Genomic DNA, 23,955 nt, shown 5'->3' on the forward strand with positions numbered 1-23,955 from the left:
TAAAAGAATACATAAATCTACAATAATATTTCAATTATTAGAAAAAGATTAAAAACTAAGAACTAAATTAATATATTGTTTGTTTCCCCAATCCCAACCCTGCCAAGACAGGTGTTGGAAGGTAGGTAGGGAAATAATTTTATTTTTCCAAAAAGCTTGAACAATATCGTACAATCCATCAAGCCAGGAAATTGGAAATGAATAAAATAATAATGCACTTAGTTTTGACATTAAAATTTTATGAGTAGCACTGTTTTTGCAGGGTCTGTTGGGATTGGGGAAACAAACAATATTTTATTTTAGGCCTAAATGTGTTCATATGTAGGTCACAGATCAAGTATCTTTTTTATCATTATCTTATAATATCCTGTTTGGAAACACAAATGTTTGAAATAAAGATTATCCTATTTTTCAAAAACTGAACTAACCAATGATAATAAAGAGTTCCTCCTGTGTAATACCAGCTGAGTTAGAGATCATGTGCGGTGTAATAAGCTCCTCACAGTTCCGCCCAGCTGATTTCTCTGTACAGTTACAGATATAGGTATTGTCTGCATTGTGACAAGTGGCTCCATTCAGACATGGGTTAGATCTACATGCACTCACTATCTTCTGACAATTTTCACCTGTAAAAAATAGCAACAAATTATTAGATCTACATGCATTTACCTTTACAAGAAAAGTATTCCATTTGTAAATAATATTATTAAATGATATGAGCAAATCAGCCCTATTACAGCAATACTGATAACGTTTCACTTTCACTATAAATCAAGAGTTAATATTGCTTTTCAAACAAGGGACAATGCGTAAAAATCAGTGCAGTACGGAAAAAAAGCTGTATTGGCCCATGGGCTAATACAGGAGGTTCACTTCTGGTTTCAATTTTCTTCACCATTACTTATTTTTTTAATTGCAACTTCTTGCGCTTCTTGTTTGTTTGAATTTTTCTCTCTTTAAAATTGAGAATGGAAACAGGAAATGTGTTGTTAGTTTTAGTGTATATGCAAATATCTAATCTCATAATTATCTTCTTTTCTTTACCAATAGTAACAATACTAATTAGTCTATACACAAATAACACAAAATAATAGAAGAAGCATAAACCAAGTTTTCTCCCTTTCTATAATTCATAGAAACAATCTCATCACTTTATCAAACTATGGAATTTCGTTAATTTCAGTTTAATCTTACCTTCAAATCCCCCTAAACAGTTACAGACCATAGCCTTCGGTCCTTCCACACAGCTGCCATTGTTTTGGCAGGTATCTTCAGAACAGTATTTGCCATATTCACAGAATTTACCACGGAAAGGTGAAGGACATCTACATTCAAAATCATTAGGGATATCTTTCTTGTTTATACACTGGCCTGAAACACATACAAAATGAAAATATAGCATTTGTTTTTAACTTATTCTTTCTTACATTTAGAGTCCAGGAATGAAGTTTCAACGTGAATACACGGGTTGAACAAATTTTTACATCCATAAATATTTGATATGGCATTACTGGTACATGTATTACTTTCCTACTTGGGACCTGCACATTGTTAATTATTTCTTAGTTGCAACAAAATTATTGGTGGGGGTGTGTGGCATATATAAATATAAATACACACACATGTAAAAAAAAAATATGTTTGACTGCTCAAATAAATCATCATGTCCCGTTGGATAATTAATTATAACTAAAATGGCTGAGTTTATTGAAAATGGAAAGTTCATAATGTTGTTCAACTGAATCAAACCACCACTTTCACTGAATATTATGGTTGGCTTTATGTCCAGTGACAAATATCTTATGCCTTTTTTAGGACAAACTTCCTCCTCTACAATATCAGAACTGTTACAGTCAATCTCTAATTGTTCCAATAAGGTTTGGAAAGATTTTCTCAAGAAGCAAATATATATATTTCAAATATATTATGGACATTTCTGGGTTTTTTTTCAGGAATACAAATTGAAGTAATTTTTTCCATATTCTATGGTAGAGACTAGAATGACACATACCTTTATTTTTGCAAGGACTATTGGCACATGGATCTCTGTCTATCTCACATCGTGACCCATAGAATCTATCAGAACAGGTACAGATATAACTACTGCCTGACACTTCACAGTTTCCATTGTTATCACAGGGAAAGGTGCTACAGATATCTAGAATGAAAATTTTCAGAATAAGCCATGGGGGTGCATCAATTTTTAAACTGTTTCAAACTACTGGTTTGTTACAAGGTCAAAACATTATATTACAGAAAATAAGGTGAAGTTGTTTTGCTCTTGTTTTAATATTGAAGATAGAATGTCTATGTTTGTCAACACTACACCTTATAGAAAGCTATTATTTTTACCTATCTAACGAGAATTTGAATGTTATAAGATGCTTCAAGATGTCATTATATTAGTCATAATTATCGGCGTTTAACGTTTCCGCAAATTGGCATTACTTTTCCGCGATAAAAAGATGACGTTTCCGGAAAAAAAAGTTTACGTTTCCGCAAAAAAATATCTTTCTTTTCCGGAAAAAAAGTAACTATTCCGGAAAAAATAAATTATTACTTTTCCGCAAAATAATTAAGGAATACCTATTGATCGAAAGCAAAGCTATAATAAAAAATCAAATATGTATTAAGTTAAAGGTCATCATAACATGTAAGTAAAATGCATCATTAAAATGTATGAAAACGTATGTTCAAAAAGATCTTGATATGAGGTCATAAGTCAGTTCTGGCAGAATATTTGTAGCCAACACGTCGTAAAAAGTCCATATAAGCACATTCACCGTTTTCAAATTTTGTATTTTGTTCAGGAAGGAAGGCCATCTTCACCTTTTCATATTTCCGAACGGGTGCTTTTACAGTTAGAGTTCTCATCTTTATGTAAGATGTTGTCTTCAGTTTCAATAACACATCGACAAAGACAAATATGGTAGGATGGTTCGCGTAAAACTGCTCCTTCAGGTAGAGGTGATGCCCAAATGGTTGGTGGAAATCTCAATTGCCATTTATATAAAATTCCAATATATAATTGGCAGACCTCATGCATTTATCGTCAGATTGAGCATCGGCAATTAATTCAACAAAGCATTCTTCAATCATGTCAGTTGGCAAGTAAGCCAAACCAAAGATTTCTCAATGAAGTTTAACTCATCCTTACCCGAGTCAGTAGTTATATCTAGTTAATTGTAGCTATACTGAGATCAGAACATTTTCTTTATTAGAAAGAAAAAATAAATAATTTATCATACATGTACATTCAAATGTTTTTAATTTACCAGGTAAATTTGCGGAAAAGTAATAAATACAAATTGCGGAAACGTATATATCAAATTTGCGGAAACGTATGGGACTTTGAAAAAATAGCGGAAAAGCAATACGCCCACCCATAATTATGAAGCCCATAAGCATATTTCATCTGACAGCACCAACCAATAATTATATTTTAATTATAAAATACTACTTTATTCAGATGCATGAAGATTTAAACAGATAAAATTTCTATAAAAAAAATCAAGGTAAAAATACTTGAAATCTACATACTTGTTCCAGTAGGGCTCTGGTAAGTGTCTTTACAGTGAAACTGTAGATACTTGAACTCTTGATCTAAAGCAACAGCATTACTTCCATCAAATGGCAGTCGTACATTGTACAATCGTATGTTCTCCATACAACCTTCAAACCCTCGTCTGATATCAGAGTAACCATTGTAAATCTCAACCTCAGCACCAAAGAATACATTGTTAGATTTAAGGTCAAGGATATCATTAGTCCCTGGTGACATGGTCATACTTGAGTATGTGTGGTCTAAAATGAGCTCGGCCGTTTTACCAAATCGTTCCACCATGACAGTGTGCCATTCTCCGTCACTGATCAACAATGGGATGATAACAATCCCTTCACCACTGCCACAGTTAAATCTATATTGTAACATGCCATTGTATATCTAAAGTAGAAATTAGAAAAAAAAGATATTATACTCAGGGAAATTTTTGATGACTTGAGTTAATTAGGTGCATATACCCGAATTGTTCAAATATGCACACACAACTAATCATTACTGCTACCCCACATATTTTTTAACAATAAGATGGTTTTGTTCCACAAGTAAATACAATATTTATACTTTAATTGTTCTTAAAATCAAATGCAGATATGCAGTATGGATGCAGGATGCGACAAAAAAGGTACCTTTAATAAACTCAAACTAAATACAAACTTAATTCAAAATTAGTTTACAACAAATTAGGATTCATTCATTCATATCTATCTACTAATATAACTAGATATATGAATTCAACAATCTTGATTGTTTTATTTTTTTATTGAAAAGACTCCTGCTCAGAAATGGGAAAAAGCTTAGTCTTAAAATTAATTTTAAAATCAATGTTGTTTGTTTTAAACACCAATGCATGTATAACATGTATTTATTTTACCTCTAGAATACTATAGTCCACTTTGCCTTTAGCATACATGATAGTAGCCACCTGTTTCCTGGTCTTTATTCTCAGGGACAATGTCAGTTTCTGCTCTATTGTAAAGGCATCCTGTAAGGTCCATTTGGCATAACTCTTACCAGAGAATGTCATTGGCTTATCTCCTGAAATTACACAAACATTAACTTAGTTACAGCGGCATCATATGAATTATTTTGAACAAACATGTTTTACAAATGTAGTCCAAAATTAATCTTAGTTATGTCCTTACTTTTTATGTTTCTTTTTTTTACATTGACCATACTTTATTCCTTTATTTTGAAGTCTAGACTAGTCTGTTACTTTTATCAATTTAATCAGAGTGAAAGCTGAACTTGAACAACTTAGTTAACTTTTAATGCCCCTTTTCAGTTACAGCACTCTAAGCATGTTTAGTAGTTTTGGCTGTCTCTAGATTCTTAGCACAAAACATATTTTCTCTCTTCTTCAAAGTGGGAGCAGACAAACATGTGTTACAATTTTTGTGAGACTCCTACCTATTCTACAGCTGGAGTCTGCACAGAAGTTCTCCTGCTCATCACAGTGTTGTCCTGCCATCCCCGGGGGACACACACATAGGTAACCCCTCTGGTCAGAATTCATCTTACACATCTTAGTATCTGGACAGGCATCAGAAGGACACACTGCTGGTATCTTATCACAACTGTCATCTAAAACATTAAGTCATCATATTATACAAAGTATTATAGTATCACTGTACTAGTATACATATTTTTTTAGGGGACAGATGAAGGACACCTACGGGGGCGGGAATTCTCGCTACATTGAAGACCCATTGGTGACCTTCAGCTGTAGTCTGCTCTATGGTCAGGTTGTTGTCGCTTTGACACATTCCCCATTTCCTTTCTCAATTTTAAAGAGTTTGTTTTTATGCCAATTATTAACAGAAAATATCCACTTGCATACAATTGGTCTTTAATGAATAAGAATCATATTGAAGATAAATGGGAAAATTATAATCTCATTAAAAGAAGGTTTAAGCCTCAGACATCACCTAATTGTAACTGTGTGATAAACTATAACATACCACAGTATCTAGTTGTGTATCAAAAGTGAAAAGGAAGACATACTTTTTTTATACTTTTTTTATACAAGTGTGATGCTTGCTTATCATAAAATTTTTAAACCATGGAACTGTGAACACAATCGTAACACATTAAGATTTACAATTTGATTTATTAATTAATTTTCTGTAAATAAGAGTTTATATGTTATAACCTTACCTGTTGACCCATCAGGACACACACATTTGTATAAGTATCGATGACGAGCTGTGACGGTACTCTTACTCCCCATACGTACTGGTGTCAGATTGTCAGAGTCAAACTCAATGTATCCTTCACATGTGCCTTCCTTACAGGAACTGTGTGTACATATGTCACCAAACACCTTGATGACTTTTACTTGGAGTGCTTGTTCAATGGCTGGAACAGCTGCTCCCACTTTTTTGCTAAGAGGTTTTCCACGAATGAATGTATTCTGGTTTCTTTTGATGGCAAAGAGAACATCAAGGTCAGGGCTAACGTCTCGTTTCCTTCTTTTACCAAATGAAGATGATGCAAATTTAGATGTTTGTACGTTAATGATTTCAACATCCCTTGACCTAACATTCAGTTCTCTTTTCAAAACACGTTTAAAATCTTTAAGATGTTTATTAAAGAAGTCTTCCACACTAAGGCTATGAAACTGTATTGTTACAGAATTTTTGATCATATCATCTGAAATTCCAACCACTTCAACACTGACGATTCCATAACTTTGAAATCTTCCATCTGTCACACTAATGTTAACGTTATACCTTCCTGGGTCAATGTTTTTAAATGCCATTATCCTACCATCGTATTTATCTATATCAAAAAGATTCTTATTTGTTGAAATAATTTCAAAAGTGAGCTCGTCAAATATGTCCTCATCCACAGCATTTAATGTTCCAATTATACCACCAGGGAAAGAATCTTTGAATGACATCACTGAAATGTCAATATCGGAAACTTTTGGCGGGTTATTGCCTTGCTCAATAATTTCAATCACGACTGGAACTTCCGAATGAAGTAGAGGACTTCCGAAATCATAAGCTCTGACCACAAGATTATACATGTCCTGAACATGACGATTGAACTTCCTGGCAGTGGTCAATACACCATTAGAGTTGACCATGAATTCCCCTCCTTTGTTACCACTGACGATGTCGTAGGAGAAAGGTTCACCATTGGGTGGTAAATCATCGTCCGTCACCGAGAATGACAGAATTTCATATCCAACATGTCTGTCCTCCTGTTTAAATACACAATAACTTGTTAGTAAACAAAATCAGGACAGATAGTTGTTAATATTAACGCATAAATATATCATATAATATTTGTTTCTGTCCATTTTCTGTCTTTTTAGGGTAGCGTGTCATTATTTTTTATATTACATATATCAAAATCAAACAGATTTTTGTTTTTTAACTTTATTTTGGAAATATAAGATTAAAGTTTCTGTGTGTGTTTTGTTTTAGCACTTTTTTTATTTCCAAGTCTACTGTGTTTTGTAATTTCAAAGTTCTAAAAATTTAAGTCTATGTTTTTTTTACCAATATTGGGACTACATCTAACAATCATTTCTTTTCAATGCATGCACAGACCAATGCATATATAAATCTGAAACATGACTTTATACTGATTTTTTTTTTGGTAAAGGAATCTATATTCATGCAAGTACAAACTATGTGGTGATTGAAAACCAGGTTCATGGAACACTCAATCAGACTCATGCTCATATTGGGCAAACTATATTAAAATTAAGTCAAATATTTTGTGCTGTTTTTGTCCCGTGACAACACTTTATGGTACTATACAATATACATTTAAAATTTTTAACAGTAAACATAGAAAGCAATACAAAACAGATATAAAGTAAACCTTGTTATATAATTTCCTTTGAACTTAAGTTAACTTCAATATTTTTTACTTTAAAAAAAAAAGAAAAAGAAAAAGGGGGAAGACACATGTCTTTTATTGTCGATTTTTCATTCAAAATTTAAATAATATTTTTCTAGTAATTTTTAATAATTTTTAACTTTAAAAAAATAAAATTCTAATTCTGTCATTGTTTTTTTTATCTTGATTATATATGGTACATTTTAAAGAAAAAAAATCTAATTCAGGATATTGAACAATTCAAGGTTTACTACAACAAGTATGCACATTATTTAACAATACAAAAAAATATGGGCAACATAACAAGATCTTTTTTATTCAAAACAAACTGTGATGATTTGTCTTAAATTGTATAATAAAGCAAATAGGAAATTTTGTTTGGTCATGCCGTGGCATGCACATTCTGTGCGTGGCATTCTACTTACATTCCCCTCGCGTGGTCTCTGTGAATGCAGTGAATGGCATAATATTATGCAAATAAGCAATGATGAATGGTGAAACTACATGATAATGTGAAGTCTTAAGTACATGATAACACTTGACAAAGACTTTACCATAAACACATGCATATAAACATTTTAACTAGATATTTTAATATAGTTTGAAGAAAATACCACTGGTAAAAATAATAGGTAGGTTCTTTCATACATAAATGAATTGGCATAAAATTTATCCATAAATGAAATTTTAAATACCAATAAGAAAATTCATTGTTTTATAACCTTTATTCAGTCAAATAAAACTCACAAAAAGATTGAATGTATTTAAGAAAATTATATTTTACACTAGAAAGGCAACTGTTTAACTTATTTTCTGGTAACAGAACTGCAAATCTTAAATAATGCCTCTATAAAAAAAAACTTAAAGACCCTTATCACTAATTATTTGCCAAAACTGAATATTACAGGCATTCTGAAAAATTTCCGGCCATACAATGCAAAAGTAAATGCTGTATAAAAGGGTTAAGAAAATTGTGGACATGTGTTACAGATACCCAACTAGCTGTATAGGTCAGATGACCAAATCTAAATAGATTTTTTTTTTTATTAGAAGGTTTGCTAGAAAGTGACCATTGGTCAATTTACTTGCCAAGACTTACCTGTATCACAGCTGAGTAGTTGGCTTCAGAGAATTTGGGTGGACAGTCATTAACATCTAATACATCAACATTGACCACTGTTTCACTGCTCAATAATCCATCTGATGCCCTTATGGTCAACTCAAATTTGTTTACCTGAAAATCATTATCAATAACATGATACTCTGAATCTGAACACTTCAGTGAACTGATATCGTTATGTCATATTTCTAAACTTATAAAATACAAACAACACAGAATATTATTCATTAATACTATCAAAGGTAATTTAATTTTCAACTTTGCTTTTCAAATGACATATTTTGGAAAATGTAAAAAATTAAAAAATTTTAAGAATTTTACAATAAACTTTCATTATAAAAATTATTCTAAAGTAATTTCATTACTTCTAAAATTTAAATCAGTTAATTGTGGCCATACCATTTCTCTGTCTAGTGCATTCTTTATCAGAAGTTTTCCATCTTTAGGATTGACATCAAACTTATCCATTGTATTTCCCTTGATGATAGAATACAGGATGATGGAGTTGGTGTCTGCATCCAAGGCTGTCAACTACAAATTAAATTTCAAAAATCATTTGAAAGTTATACATTTTTTTGTCTATTGGATTTACCTGCCCTTGACTTTGTTAAAGATTTGATAATCTCTGTAATTTTAATTGCCCTGATATAGCCTTTTTGTGCTAATGCGGCGTAAAGCAACCAACAATCAATCAATCAATCTGTAATTTTAAAATATGTTTTATTAAAGTTATCACCTTATCGTCTTAAATATGAGATGTGCAAATTGGTTCCCTAAACAATTTTGCTGTTTATAACATTTTCATTTAAACAAAACCAAATTAATAAGTTAAATTTCATTTTCATTATCACTGGTAAACTTCAATGAAAAGCTGTTTTCTATTTGTACCACGGAACCAAGCGATTGCAATCAGAATAATTTTTATGGAAAAAACCTGTGATACAGTAACCAAACTAGAGCATTTCTAATGAAAACATTTTTCTTTCTTCCCCCTAGTTTTATGCAACCATTATATATCTGTGAACTACCAGGTGTACAAAGTAATTTTAATAGAAAAACCCTATCCTCAATTAAATTAAAACAATGCTTCAGAAAATTCTTAACTTACATGTAAAATGACTTCATTAATAGGGACATCCTCCTTGAGAGTAACTTTGTATGGATTCTGTACAAATTCTGGTTGGTTATCGTTGACATCCGTTACATTTATAGTAACAAACGTGGAACTACTCAGTGGGGCTGAAGATCTGTCATGGGCAATGATGGTCAAGATATATTCTGATGTTGTCTCATGGTCTAAGGTCTTGGCCACTTGTAGCATACCTGAAAATTAAATTATGAAATTAAGATATCTTGATTTACACCTGATTACATGATCATATGCAAGACAAACGTTTTGACTTTGGGAAATATCCTAAATCTATCATCTAGTAAATTTCTTCTGAAGATTTTTAAGTCTTTTTTCCCCATTTTTTTCCTTTTTTGACAGGAAGATTTGACTTTTTATGCAAGTCTTCTTTCTTTTATAACATTAGCAATATTTCCAGTTATGTGTCAAAAATTCCCAATCTTGATTAGTTAAAATTCCTCAAATGGTTCTTTTTATGAATCACTGGTGTGAGATGAACAATATTTATGATCATAAAAAGCTTGCACAACAACAAAAATATCTATGACTTACCAGTATCAGTGTCAATATTAAAATGTCCGTCCACATTTCCCGCTGAGATCATATATAACATCTTAGCATTGACTCCTATGTCTTTACTGGTCGCTGTGACTGCTATCACGTCAGAATTAACAGCAGCATCCTCACTGATTGATACAATGTAACTACTACGTACAAATTCTGGTGGATTGTCATTCTCATCCTGAACAGCTATTTGTAGAAGGACTTCTCCTGTCTTGCTTGGATTTCCCTAAAATATACATTTCAATTGTAAAATTTTATGGTAACTGGCATTTATCCCTATTTATTTGTTTTTAAACTAATCAGTGTTACTTTTATAACAGCAAAATAGATTAATTCTAAAGATTTATATTAATTTCTTTCCAACACCTGAGCAATGGTAATATGTAAAATTCTTAAATATGTGGATGATTTATTTAGATAAATAATTATATCTTTAATGGTACTGTCATAATGTACTGAGATTAAATTAAAAAGGCAGATTTAACACATCAATTATACTCACCATGTCATAGGCTTCCAACATTAGTTTGTACAGATCTTTCTTTTCTCTATCAAGGGAACTCACAAGAGTTATAACCCCTGTTTCTGGGTCCAGTGTGAAGCTACCATCAGCATCATCTTTCAGATTGTACTTTACTTGTCTATTTATACCTGAAAATGCAAATCAGAATTACCTAAATGTGCATAAAATATGCCACTAGATAATAAAAATTAATATTCTTTAAAAACTGTAAACAAAGTATTTTCATTGTCCTGGGCTTGAAGTCAATTCATTATATACCCAAATTTAAACAAATCAGAGTTTTGCAGCAATAGAAATTAAATATAAGTTTCATATTATTTGGTTGAGGCAAACTTAGTTAGTGAACAGAAATGAAAAATTCAGCTTCAGCTTTTACAGGGTTAAATTACTGTTATATTTTCTCTCATGTCTTTATCATATTTACCTAAATCATCATCAACTGCTCTAACTCTCATTAACAATGTATCTGCTGGTGTGGATTCTATCACCTGGAAAGTCTCAGGTATGTCAATAAACCGTGGACTGTTATCATTGATGTCACTCAGATCTATAAATACATCAATGTCACATGACCTGCCTCCTCCATCCACAGCATTGATTGACAGGTGGTAATTGTCAATTTCTTCTCTGTCAAGTTCAGATTTTACAGTCAATATACCTGAAAACAAGAGATATCGGTTTGTCAATTTAATTTAGTAATTTGAGTGCTTATGTAATTGTCTTCTATTTAAAAGATTATGTTTATCTTTCATAGTTTTTTTTAAACTAATACAGATATATTGTGTATGAATCGCTTAAAAATATTCAAATAACAAAACCAACTTTGTAATTTCGGGGCCTTTTATAGCTGACAATGGGGTCCTGGCTTTGCTCATTGTTGAATACCATACAATAACCTATAGTTGTTAATTTCTGGGTCACTTGGGGTCTTGTGAAGAGTTGTCTCATTGACAATCATAACACAAGTAATGCTCTTTTTATAATTCTAAATAAATCTGAATCTCTTTATTAGCTCACCTGTACTTTTATCGAGGTTAAATTTCTGTTTCTCATTGCCTGCCCTAATTACATAGCTAATTTCTGCATGGACAGTTGCTGCATCATCTGCATCGGTTGCCTTGACACGAACTATTATACTTCCCACTGATTTTTCTTCTGACAGGATTAATGGATGAATGGGCTGCAATAGAAAATATTTATAAGAATTTCTGTTAGATTTCCTGTCATTACATAGTTTTAAATGCACTTACAGTAGAGCATTTTTATCTGATGATTAAACAATTATAGGTAATACCATTTAATTTCCATTTAGACAAATTAATCTATATACATCTAGATATTTTTTTAAATACATGTACATATTTTTCTTTGAAAAACATCAAGTGTTAATTTGAGAAAAACAGATCTATACTAACAATATCAACAGTTCTACAATGTTGAACTACAACCTCCCGACAAAAAAGTGTGGAAGAATAAACACAATTCAAACATAATGATGCAAAAACAGTTAACAGCCAAATCTTCCGTATTCAAATAAAACCCAATATTTATCTTAATAATGTATGATCATGTATTATACAAACCTCATCACAGACAGGATCGTTGTCATTATCATCAAGTATCTCGATGGTAATCTTTGTCATAGTAGACATCCCTCCATCAGTAGCAGCTACAACCAGTGTGTATAGGGAATCTGTTTCACGGTCCAGTGGTTTATTCACAATTACTTCCCCTGTTCCTCGCACATGAAACTTTCCAAGTTTATCCCCATCAACGATTATATACTCTACATTGGTATTAGCTCCTATATCTTCATCTGTGGTAGACAGTTCTGTTACTACGGTGCCCAAGTCAGCTCCTTCATTTACAGCGGCAATGTAAGATGGACGAGAGAAGATAGGTGGATTATCATTCTGGTCTGTCACATCCACAAGGACTCTTGTGAAACTCTTCTGTTCTGTTTTAGCTTTAATATCAGTGGCAACAATGGTGAAATTATATTGGTCAGTGATTTCCCTATCTAATGGATTAATCAAAGAAATCCAGCCAGATATTGAGTCAAGGTCAAATATTTTAGACATTCCACTACTATCCTCCCCAAAACTGTATCTGATTTCAAAGTCTGAATCTTCATCGGTGGCACGTACCTGGATCACATGGTCCCCTGGTTTACTATTCTCTATGACCATTGTGTGATACTCGTCTGATTCAAACACAGGATCTTTATTATTAGAATCTGTGACTATAATTATAACGTCCACATAATCATACAACGATGGAGAACTGGTAGTCTTGGCTTGTACAGATAATTGATATTTCTGAACATTGTTATAGTCCAATTTCCTAAGCAGTTTCAGTTTACCACTGTGACTGATTTCAAATGATGGAGGATAGTTTGTATCGGGAGTATTACCATGGATTATGTAGTACTTTACTGGATTATGGCTCTCTGCAACAATAAGACGACTAAATACTGTTTCATCTTCAGATATTGTAAAAATCATTTTCTTAGAAGCTTGGAATCTTGGTGCAATATCATTCTTGCCCATGACATAAACTTGAACAGCAACTGATGAGTCTAGTATAGGATCACCTTCATCTATAGCATGAACAAAGAACTGGTACACTTGATTTGCTGTAAAAGATGAAGGTATATTTTTTATTTATTTTTTTTTAAATCAAATGCACTTGTATAATTAATTGATGATTATTCTCTTTGTTTTGGCTCTTTAATTTCAAATATGAATTTCTTATAAGATCATATTTCCATTTTTCTTTTTTTCTGCTATTATACAAAACTGAGTTGAATCTATTTCATTGGTTTGTGCCTAATGTCAAATTGCAAGTATTTCACATATATTGAGCATTGGAAAAATTTAGATGTAACTTTTATTAAATGTAGTGTTAAAGCATTTATAATTACCAAATTCCTTCAAATCCATTTTGACAATGAGATCACCAGTATAAGGATTAATGTTAAACAGTTTCTCAGGTTTAGCTAATTCATATCTCACTCGTCCTCCTGGTCCTTTGTCCATATCCACAGCTTCAATCTGTTTAATTAGAAAGAAAAAATCTATGTAATATGCATTTTAAAATATTGCTATAGTCTAACCAATAAATAGTTCAAAAAGGAAAAGGAAAAGAATAAATTCTGACCAAAATATAGTAAGTTCTTGTCAGATCATAAGTTTTTTAAAATTTATTCATTAAAAAAAGTTACATAAATTAGGCCGTTAGTTTTCCTGTTTGAGTTATTCTACACTTGTCGCTTCTGGGCCTTTTTTACCTGACAATGTGGTATAGGCTTTGGTCATTGTTGAAGGCCGTATAGTGACCTGTAGTTGTTAATTTCTGTGTCATTTGGTCTCTTGTGAAGAGTTATAATTAGAATGTTGGAATTTTCAAAAATATTTTATAACATAATTAAAATTCATTACAAAATTACCTTTGCAAAAGAAGAGTTAATAGCAGCATCAGGGGAGACAACCAGTTTATATTCGTTTCTAAGGAAGCGTGGAGGATTATCATTGAGATCCCTTATGGTAACTTCTACCATTGAGAATCCTATTCTCCCAGCATTGTCTGTTACTGCTATGGGTATCTGATAGAAATCACGCTTCTCTCGATCAAAATCAAACTCAGAAAATATTTCACCTGTAATAGATAGTATGTTCTTATTCAATGTTATTCACCATCATTGGAAAGAAACTAAATTAATGCAAAATGTTTCGAGTATGAAAATATCAAATTTAACATGTAGCTCAAATAAACACTATTGTTTATAGACTCCACATTAGAAAAAATTTCAGTGCAAAAGTTATAACAATTTATAATTCTTTTTATCTTTCATATTTCAGTAATTTCTGACAGTTACAAAATGTAGTTATTTCAATAAATTATATTTTGTTACAAAGGGTCCAAAACGATTTTTAATTTTTGTTTCAAAGAGTTCTAGGAATACAAAGATTTCTATTTTTTTGTTTTTTATAAATCGTACCTGTATCAGCATCAATACTGAAGTACTGTTTCATCTCATCACTAGGTATGGTATACGTCAACATCCCATTGGTTCCTGGGTCCTCATCAAATGCTGTTACCATGGTCACAATCATTCCCTTCCCTAGATTCTCCAGAATGGTTGATCTATATAACTGTCTTGTGAACATTGGTGTATGGTTATTGGAACTCTTGACAGACAGGCTAACTTGAGTGAAAGCCGTAAATACACCGTCACTGACAGATATATTTAGAATATATGCATGTTGGAGTTGGCCAGTACGTCTGCTGGATAGACTAATCAATCCGGTCTGCTGATTCACATGGAAAACTTGGTCAATATTTCCACCAACAATGCTATACTGTAAATTACCTTCACTACAAGGGTCAGGGTCAGATGCCATTACCTTGACAACATATGAACTGCTTGGTTGATCAAATATCGTACAATCATATGATTTCTGTACAAAGTATGGAGGGTTATCATTCAAGTCTTGTAAAATTATGTGTAATGGTGCTGTTGTAAAATGCTTGTTTGACCCTCCATCAGTTGCTATAGCAATGACATTGAACTCATGCTGCTCCTCGTAATCTAACATCTTGGTGGTTACTATGTGACCGGATTCAGAATCAATTTCAAAATGGCTGACATCCTCACTGTCGATATGTGCTGATACTAAGCTGTAGTACACAAGCCCATTGGATCCAACATCTGCATCAGTAGCAGTCACCATAGCAACAGAAGAACCAATGGGAACAGATTCTGACATCAAACTAGTGTATTTAAACTTTGAAAATACTGGTTTATTGTCGTTCACATCCTGAAATGGAACAATACAGGTAATCTATGAAACAATTTACTTAGCCTGGTGGCATATATGGAAATTAAAACCAAACGGGGTGGGGCCCTTTAAATTTTAAAAAACATGCTGTTTTTTCAATCTACTTGAAGATGACAATTGTTGGAGAATTAAAAAAAATGATAGAGCTATTTACATTTATTTTAACAGTATTACAGTGAAAAAGCAAAGTTGATCCTTTTACAGTACATGATGACTTTCAAACACTACAATGAGAGGCCTGATTGGGAGGTCTCATCACGATCCAAGAGTTGATTTATTCGAATTCATGATTCACATAAAATAAATTTCCATTATTCACTGACCACAAAAATATATATAAAAAAAAATATGTAGAAATAAACAAATCACGATAGCAAAAATGCACTGATTATGAAGAACGAAAATAACCCATTAGGCCCCTTTCCAATATATCCTAGTTAATAAAGGAACACTTACCACAACACTTATTCTCAGTTTGGTTTCTGCTATGGACCCAGTCTTGACATCTTTAGCTGTTAATGTAAGATCATATCCCTTTGTTGACTCATAATCTAGAGGGCTCACAACCGAAACAACACCTGAAATTCAAATGTCATAAATATAAAAATGGGGAAAAAAAATCAGTAATCAAATTGATTGTCACATATCATCATTCCTTTATCATCTAACATACATATAAATCCCTTGTATATGAAATGAAAATCAGACTACAAGGAACATGTCCTAGTATATACTAAATCAAAATACTTTTCTATTTACTCTACACAAAAACATTTAATGGTAAAATTATCAAAAAATTTGTTTAACATTTAACATTGAGACAATTTTTACAAGGATAATTTCAACAACAAAGAGCTAAACTTTTCTACTGTAAACAATCTTTACAAGGGCAATTCTAACAACAAGGAGCTTAACTTTTCTACTGTAAACAATCTTTACTAGGGCAATTCCAACAACAAAGAGCTAAACTTTTCTACTGTAAAAAATCTTTACTAGGGCAATTCCAACAACAAAGAGCTAAACTTTTCTACTGTAAACAATCTTTACTAGGGCAATTCCAACAACAAAGAGCTAAACTTTTCTACTGTAAAAAATCTTTACTAGGGCAATTCCAACAACAAAGAGCTTAACCTTTCTACTGTAAACAATCTTTACAAGGGCAATTCCAACAACAAAGATCTAATTTTTTCTACTGTAAACAATCTTTACAAGGGCAATTCCAACAACAAAGAGCTAAACTTTTCTACTGTAAACAATCTTTACTAGGGCAATTCCAACAACAAAGAGCTAAACTTTTCTACTGTAAACAATCTTTACTAGGGCAATTCCAACAACAAAGAGCTAAACTTTTCTACTGTTAAATTTCATCTAATAAGTAGCTTCGTCTTTGTCTGGTTTTTATTATTGGATACTATCATTCAATTCAATTTATCTATTAATACTTTTCCCATGCACTGACTAATATCATTTATGGTGAACTCTTGTTTATCTAGGTTTTGAACTTTTACATAAGTTTAATGTGGAGCTATATTAAACATGTAAACTGGTCAGTAAGGTAAAACTATGTATATTATGGTTACCAAACTGCCAATAATTAAAACCTTCAGAAAGAACCAAATATACATAGCAAAATATAACTGTGTTTCCAAATGTAATGTAAAAAAATATTAGTTGCTTCCTGATTAACAAGATAAACATGATTAATACAATATCTTGTTATTATTGAATATTGAGTTATATAAAATCTGCATAAGAAAAATTTAGAAAAAAAGAAAGAAAAAAGCAATGCTTAACTAGCCTGAAGCCATTGTGTGCTGTAATACAGAAAAGTGATTTTAGAAAACATTCTGAACTGAGTTGGGAGTCCAAATAAGTTATAAATCTTTATGTTTAAATATTAATTAATGATGAACTTTCTTCTAAATCAATGGCAAACATCCAGTATATAGCTTTTCTTGGTCAGGGTAGCACATGTATATCAGATATGTATTTCCCTTATGCCTTTCGTTGCCATGTACCATAATTTTGTTGACTTCAAAAACTTTACAGCAAAGAATGGTCCATGATCCAAACCTTATATTTGTTTATTCTTCAACATGAATTTAGGACAAACATTGTTTTTAAACGAATCTTGAACTAATTTCATTTTAAGTTTATATAGGAATAACATGCAGAAAGGTGTGTGTTTTTCTACAGAATTGTCTTTAGGATTAGGTAGAAATACTACAATAACAATATAAACAACACCAAAAAGGGTATGAAGATCAAGAATACAACTGACCAACATTTCATCCAAAGGGTTGCCTAAAAGCACCAGTAAATAATAGCATACGCTAGTCAATTGTATAACTTGTTTTACTGACACTTAGTGCAATCAATAGGGAGGAAATTGTTGGACAACAATTTCTTGAATATCATAATCCATATAGTGATGACCTATTAATTAAAGTGTATATCTACAACACTCAACAAGAAGCTAAAAAATATCCGCTCTTTTCAATTTGTTTTCAGGGACAAAATCAAAAAGAATGTCACTGAATTTAAACGTATTAATCAAGCGTTACTTAATTATTACAGCTAATTTCCTAATGCATGTAGAACAAAACTTTGGTTAGCTTGCTCGCTTTGTTTGTATATTGTACAATCATTAGGATAACACCCAATTAAATTCAAATATGATATATACAGGTTAAACTATGCCTATATATATTGTTTAAAGATGTGAATCTTATTTACAAAGCTTGTATAAACAATTATACAAACAAAGCAAGCAAGTCAACCAAAGTTTTGCTTTACGTGCATTAGGAAATTAGCTGTTAAGTTAATGATTCTGTACCCTTGTAACTATTTAGTAGAGTTTGTGATTATTATTATTTTCAAACTCCCTAGTCGTTTTCCTTGACCTTGACCTATCTCTAACATAAAGTAGATTAATGTTTTATTAACAATATCTGATGAGATTTCTAAGAATCAAAGACAATAGTTTAACATTGACAATTCAAACCTCTGCCAGGCTTTTAAATGTATCTTTAAATTATAATACATGAGAATAGATTTGTGAATTCAAAAGCTAGTATGTGGTAAAATCAAGGATTTTATCTTGTAAAACAAAATTGTGTGAAATTCCTTTCTATTTTTTTGTTGAATTGCAATAAAATAGATGATGAGATCAACTCAGTGAAGCTTTCAGGCATCAGAGCCCAAGATGCATTAAAGATTAAAAATGCAAATTGAATAAAGTTATATGACAATGGCATTTTTAAAGTAGCATTAATGATATTACGAACATATTCAACATTCACGATACTCATAAATGTAGCTAAAAGCTTATAACTAGTAGTAGCAAATGCTTTTCTTTGTCTAAAACAAGCATATAAAAAACAAAACTTTTAATTTTCATCGCCATAATTTGAATTTGGACATCTTTTCTAATATCATAATTTACTAACAATTGTTTGTAGCAATGGAAGAGACAGAAATTTAAGAGAAATGTAAACTAAAGCCTTTGATCATGAGACTGTAAAATTCAGTGATATGTTAAAACACAACAACTATTTCTGTCAAATTATAAGCAATGGCGCACACAACAACCACCAAAAACATGCAGCAAACAGGAAACTAAAAAGGGGAGATAACTCAAGCAAGTCTGATGTGGGATACTCACATGGACCCAGCACATCTTTGCCTTATTTAGGAGTAAATAAAATCATAAATAATAACAAAAAAGCATGATAAAAACAATGATAAAAAACATGTATTACAAGCATATTTTGTTCTTCAAAATCAATTATTCCACAAAAGGACACAAGGGTAGTTAGATTTGATGATACATGTATTATACAATGTCAAATGTTCATCATATTATTGTATGTTGAATGAGATTGTAATAATTTCTAAAATTGAAGAATATATAGTTTTTATCCCCAGTATTATTAGAACAGCATCTATAGATTGTTTATGGAATAAAAACATCATACTTTATCCAGGGGTAAAAATAAGAGGTCTTCATGTGGCAAGCAGAACTTACACAGTTGGCTTTACCAATGATCAATTTGCCTGATTGGCCAGTTATTTTCATTTTATTAATGCTATTTTTCAACTTCTGAAGCAAGGTTGTCGGCTGTCTCCAAGCTTTCCTGAGGTAAGAACGAGTATATTTTATTTTTTAGATTTATATCAATTTAAGGATCTTTTTTATGTTATTGGACGCCTAATTATCTTTTAGACATACTTTCTTATTTCTACCCTAGTGTTAAATTTTGATCTTAACTGTCCTAATTTCTAGACATAATTTTGTCCTCTATTCTGCCCAAGAGAAAAAATATTATGATCTACAATTTAATGAATTATGAACAATATAAAAAATCAATATCTTCAGTTTAGTATCATATATCAACATTCCCAAGTCAAGAAATATGAATTTTTATTGCAATATAAATTTCTTATCAAACAATGAGATTTTAACAATTTATTAAGTCTAAATATTTAATGCACATTTATGTCAATATGTATATCAATTGTCATGGTGCAATTGAAGTTTTATGAATTCAAATTTAGGCTATATCAATTTCTATATGTTTTTTATGCTTATCATGCTTATTCATCAGATGAAATACAAAATTATTCAAGTCATTCAAAAGGTTCAAAAGCATATATATAAATAGTAACAACAGTTGATTCGATATGGGATTTACAATACCTAGAAAAACTTAAATTGAAGACATATTGTTCCTTTTTTAAAGAGTGGGCATTACTGTTGTATTAAATTTAATATTATATTAACTTAGCCTTGACATTATTACAGAACTGACATTGTTTCTGTACCAAGTCTGCCATTTTATATGTTCTAGACTTAACAAAAAATCATATTATCATACTAGCCTATCTAACATCTTATTGTTTTAATTTATTATAAGTTTTTTTATTATTCTGACAAAGGTTTTGTAGATGTTCTGATAGATTTTTTTTATATCTGTCTACTTCTTCTAATTAAACTGACATAGTATGGCAGGCGTGGATCCAGAGGGAGGGGGGGGGGGGTCCGGGGGTTGGAACCCCCTTTTTTTTTTTTTGACGATCGATGCATTTGAATGGGGACATGTAATTGGAACCCCCCTTTTTTGGGGACTATCGATGCATTTGAATGGGGACATGTAATTGGAACCCCCCCTTTTTCCTGGGTTAGGAACCTCCCTTTTAAAAATGACTGGATCCACTCCTGTATGGGCATTTAGTTTGCTTCTCTATATTGGTTGAAATTATTTTGAATTGAATTTGACATTATTTTTCGTTTATATATGTAATACATGGTGACAGAAGAACTAATGTTTCCTCTTACAAAAGGACTAAAACATTTTGGTCATATTATGTATGGCCTCCCCCTTATAATTTTTCAGCAATTCTCTCATCAAATTTCAGAAAAAATGTATTCACATTGATCTTAATTTACATATACACTTATTTTTTGTTATTAAAAGGTCTATCAGACTTTAAATACAAAATAATGAAAGGCTCAAATACATAATGAAATGTTTTTCACAAATATAAGGGTCCAGGTCATCCCAAACTTTCTTATATCTCCAACCTCAGTGACATAAAACATTAAAGCAAGCAGACACATAAAACCCTTCAAGTTTGGTGTAGTGTACAACCTGTGCGAAATGTATATAGGTAAAACCAACAAACCCCACATCATGCCTTGAACTGTCTTCTATAGTCATGTATTTTTATCCTTAGAAGCTTATTTCTCTGTTATAACTTACTGGCGTCATTCAAAAACTTATTCCTGATGTAAAATATTATGATTGAAAATATTGCATAAAAACAAGAAGAATGGAATACCAAAAAGGATCATTGTAAATCTTGAGATTCTAAATCAGTTTAAAATAATTAGTCAGAAACTGACAGTATGAATGTTAATGAAAATAGTGAAGACTTATTTAGTAAAGTTTTAGTCAAAGTTTATTTTCAGATTTGGGAAAACCGTGCATTGTGATAGGACACGCCAGCACAAAAAAGAATGTGTTTCCATAGAAACATATAAAATAACCTACCGATATTGTAGTCAACAGCGAATTCTTTGTACGGATCACCTCCAGTAATGCTGTAGATGAGTTTGTGGCCATTTGGGCTTGAGGCTTTCACGCTGATGACTGGAGTAAATAATGCTACATCTTCTTTGATGGACGTGGTATAGAACCGTTTCTCAAATACTGGATGTTCACTGCCAACTATTGTCACAGTAACATTCACAAAAGAACTTTTCATAGGAGAACCTAAATAAATTTAATACAAGAACAGTTTATTTTTAGTATCATTCAATGTGTACATTGTTATCAGCTTTTATTGTTCAATGGTTTAAGAAGAAATACAATTTTTGTTAAATTGCATGCAACACTGATGATTTTGTCCAGCTCTAAATACCTTGACAGAATTGCTGTTGGGTTACTGACTGTACTAGAGCCTCATGACTAGTCAAGGTCTTTCAAATACCCCTTAGTAGTACTGCAGGTTTGTTTGTGAGTTGTTAATGTTTATAGAATTGAGATAGGAAATGGGGAATGTGTCAAAGGGACAACAACTCGACCATAGAGCAGACAACAGCAGAAGGTCACCAACAGGTCTTCAATGTAGGGAGAAATTCCCACACCCAGAGGCATCCTTCAGCTGGCCCCTTAACAAATATATACTAGTTCAGTGATAATAGGCATATATGTGAAAAGTAAAGAAACATATACTTGTACATTAGATTAATGATCTATTCTGATCATGCTGTACGTAGCCGATCATGCTGTACGTAGCCCGGATCCTATCTTCTTCCCTCAATTGTGACTCCAATGAATGCCACTTATTTATTCCTTTTAATTTGCCATTAATTAGCAACATGACAGGAGCCATTAGTAATACAGGAACAATTTACCCTCCCTAAACACCTACATTGAACCCTATTTTTTTTGGGAGTTTAGTTTGATCCATTTTTAGTTTTCTATGTGGTGTAATCTGGGTATTTGAAATGTTGTCTCTTTTTTGTTTTTATTGTCTGGGTTTTTTTTTTGGTTGACCCCTTTTTTTATTATACATTTATAAAAGATCCAACAAAAGATTCCACTGGTCAATATGACTTAACTGAACTCCAATACATGTCTAGTTGAAAACTTTTAGCATGTTTGATTCCTCGTGTTTTACCTAAATCACTGGCCATTACAAACAGTAATATCTGTCCTTCGTCAGACTTCTCTAGTGGATTCATCAATATAACCTGTCCGTCCACTTGATCCACGGAGAATTTATCTTTGTATCCCTTGACCATTGTAAACTCCACCTTCCCATTATCTCCAGTATCTCTATCCTGAACAGTTAGCTACAAAACAGGATATAAATATGTCTAAAGACCTGTGACAAAATAGTATTAAAATCAACTTTCAATAGTCTATATGCCAATTCAATAGTTGACCAATAATTTGGGACTTCTTGAGTTACTTCCCTTAGGACAGACATACATTTTCATTGACAATTGAGGGCAAACAGAAATACTAAATTTATACGTATGTGTGTTATTTTTTAAGTCTGTCAAATCTTTGCATTGCATTTCATAAATTTTCTGATACATGTAAATCAATTGTTATTTTTTTTTATTAAAAATTGTTTAAAACCTTAACTCTCTATATATAGAACCAGTCCACAATTAGTAAAGGGAAATAACTGATGTTAAAAGTGCCTAATAACCATAATAATAAAATCAAGTATGTAATTGGCAAATAGACTATTGTTATGTAATAAAACTATTTGTGTTGATCAATATATCCAGGAATATCTGACAGTTTTAAATAGGTATAGGAAGTATAAATTTAAACAGACTTTTTTCCTGCAGAATATTGCACATGTTGTCATATAGCTAAGCATACTGCCATCTATAAATCAAAGTATTCCTAAACAGGAAGTATATGTCTGATATATCCAAAAAGCTCTCAAACATTACAAATAGAACTCATCACTGCCAAGTGGCTGACTTAATCTGAAGTCATTCTATTACATAACATTTTTAAAATCTATTTAGGGTTATAGAATATTTGAATTATCATCAGTGATCATATTCAATATATAGTAAAACCAGTTGTTGTTGCTGGTTGCTGTCTGCCATATTTATTTTTTTAAATGTTGTGTTTAGCATAAAGCATGACGTCATTTTATTTTGAAATGTTTCACAAATTTTTATCATGCCAGTGCCTATAACAGCTTACAATATGCTATGGCTTTGCCCATTGTTGAAGGCCTTGTAGTAGCATATGGTTATTTACAACCCAATCCGTTTTGTCACAAATGTCACATTGGGAATCAAAACACATCTTTATTTGTTTATAATCA

The 23,955-nt window shown here is 31.7% G+C and overlaps 1 protein-coding gene across 1 annotated transcript in view; it reads right to left on the minus strand.

Moving 5' to 3' along the window:
- LOC134697715 (protocadherin Fat 1-like) overlaps window positions 1-23,955 on the minus strand; it is a 133,322-nt gene that overhangs the window by 8,170 nt on the left and 101,197 nt on the right. Inside the window, exons 11-32 of the mRNA XM_063560000.1 lie at window positions 22,777-22,951; window positions 21,645-21,866; window positions 19,256-19,276; window positions 16,048-16,169; window positions 14,751-15,570; window positions 14,199-14,407; window positions 13,674-13,803; window positions 12,334-13,385; window positions 11,768-11,930; window positions 11,175-11,408; window positions 10,730-10,878; window positions 10,216-10,453; window positions 9,643-9,857; window positions 8,934-9,065; window positions 8,514-8,648; window positions 5,717-6,767; window positions 4,970-5,143; window positions 4,434-4,597; window positions 3,541-3,943; window positions 2,012-2,158; window positions 1,195-1,371; window positions 429-626 (exon numbers count right to left, since the gene is read on the minus strand). Coding sequence (XP_063416070.1) covers window positions 429-626; window positions 1,195-1,371; window positions 2,012-2,158; window positions 3,541-3,943; window positions 4,434-4,597; window positions 4,970-5,143; window positions 5,717-6,767; window positions 8,514-8,648; window positions 8,934-9,065; window positions 9,643-9,857; window positions 10,216-10,453; window positions 10,730-10,878; window positions 11,175-11,408; window positions 11,768-11,930; window positions 12,334-13,385; window positions 13,674-13,803; window positions 14,199-14,407; window positions 14,751-15,570; window positions 16,048-16,169; window positions 19,256-19,276; window positions 21,645-21,866; window positions 22,777-22,951 — 6,331 coding nt within the window. The remainder of the gene's footprint in view (window positions 1-428; window positions 627-1,194; window positions 1,372-2,011; window positions 2,159-3,540; window positions 3,944-4,433; window positions 4,598-4,969; window positions 5,144-5,716; window positions 6,768-8,513; window positions 8,649-8,933; window positions 9,066-9,642; window positions 9,858-10,215; window positions 10,454-10,729; window positions 10,879-11,174; window positions 11,409-11,767; window positions 11,931-12,333; window positions 13,386-13,673; window positions 13,804-14,198; window positions 14,408-14,750; window positions 15,571-16,047; window positions 16,170-19,255; window positions 19,277-21,644; window positions 21,867-22,776; window positions 22,952-23,955) is intronic.

The sequence above is a fragment of the Mytilus trossulus genome, chromosome 14 (assembly GCF_036588685.1).
Source record: "Mytilus trossulus isolate FHL-02 chromosome 14, PNRI_Mtr1.1.1.hap1, whole genome shotgun sequence".
Classification (NCBI taxonomy): Eukaryota; Metazoa; Mollusca; class Bivalvia; order Mytilida; family Mytilidae; genus Mytilus; species Mytilus trossulus.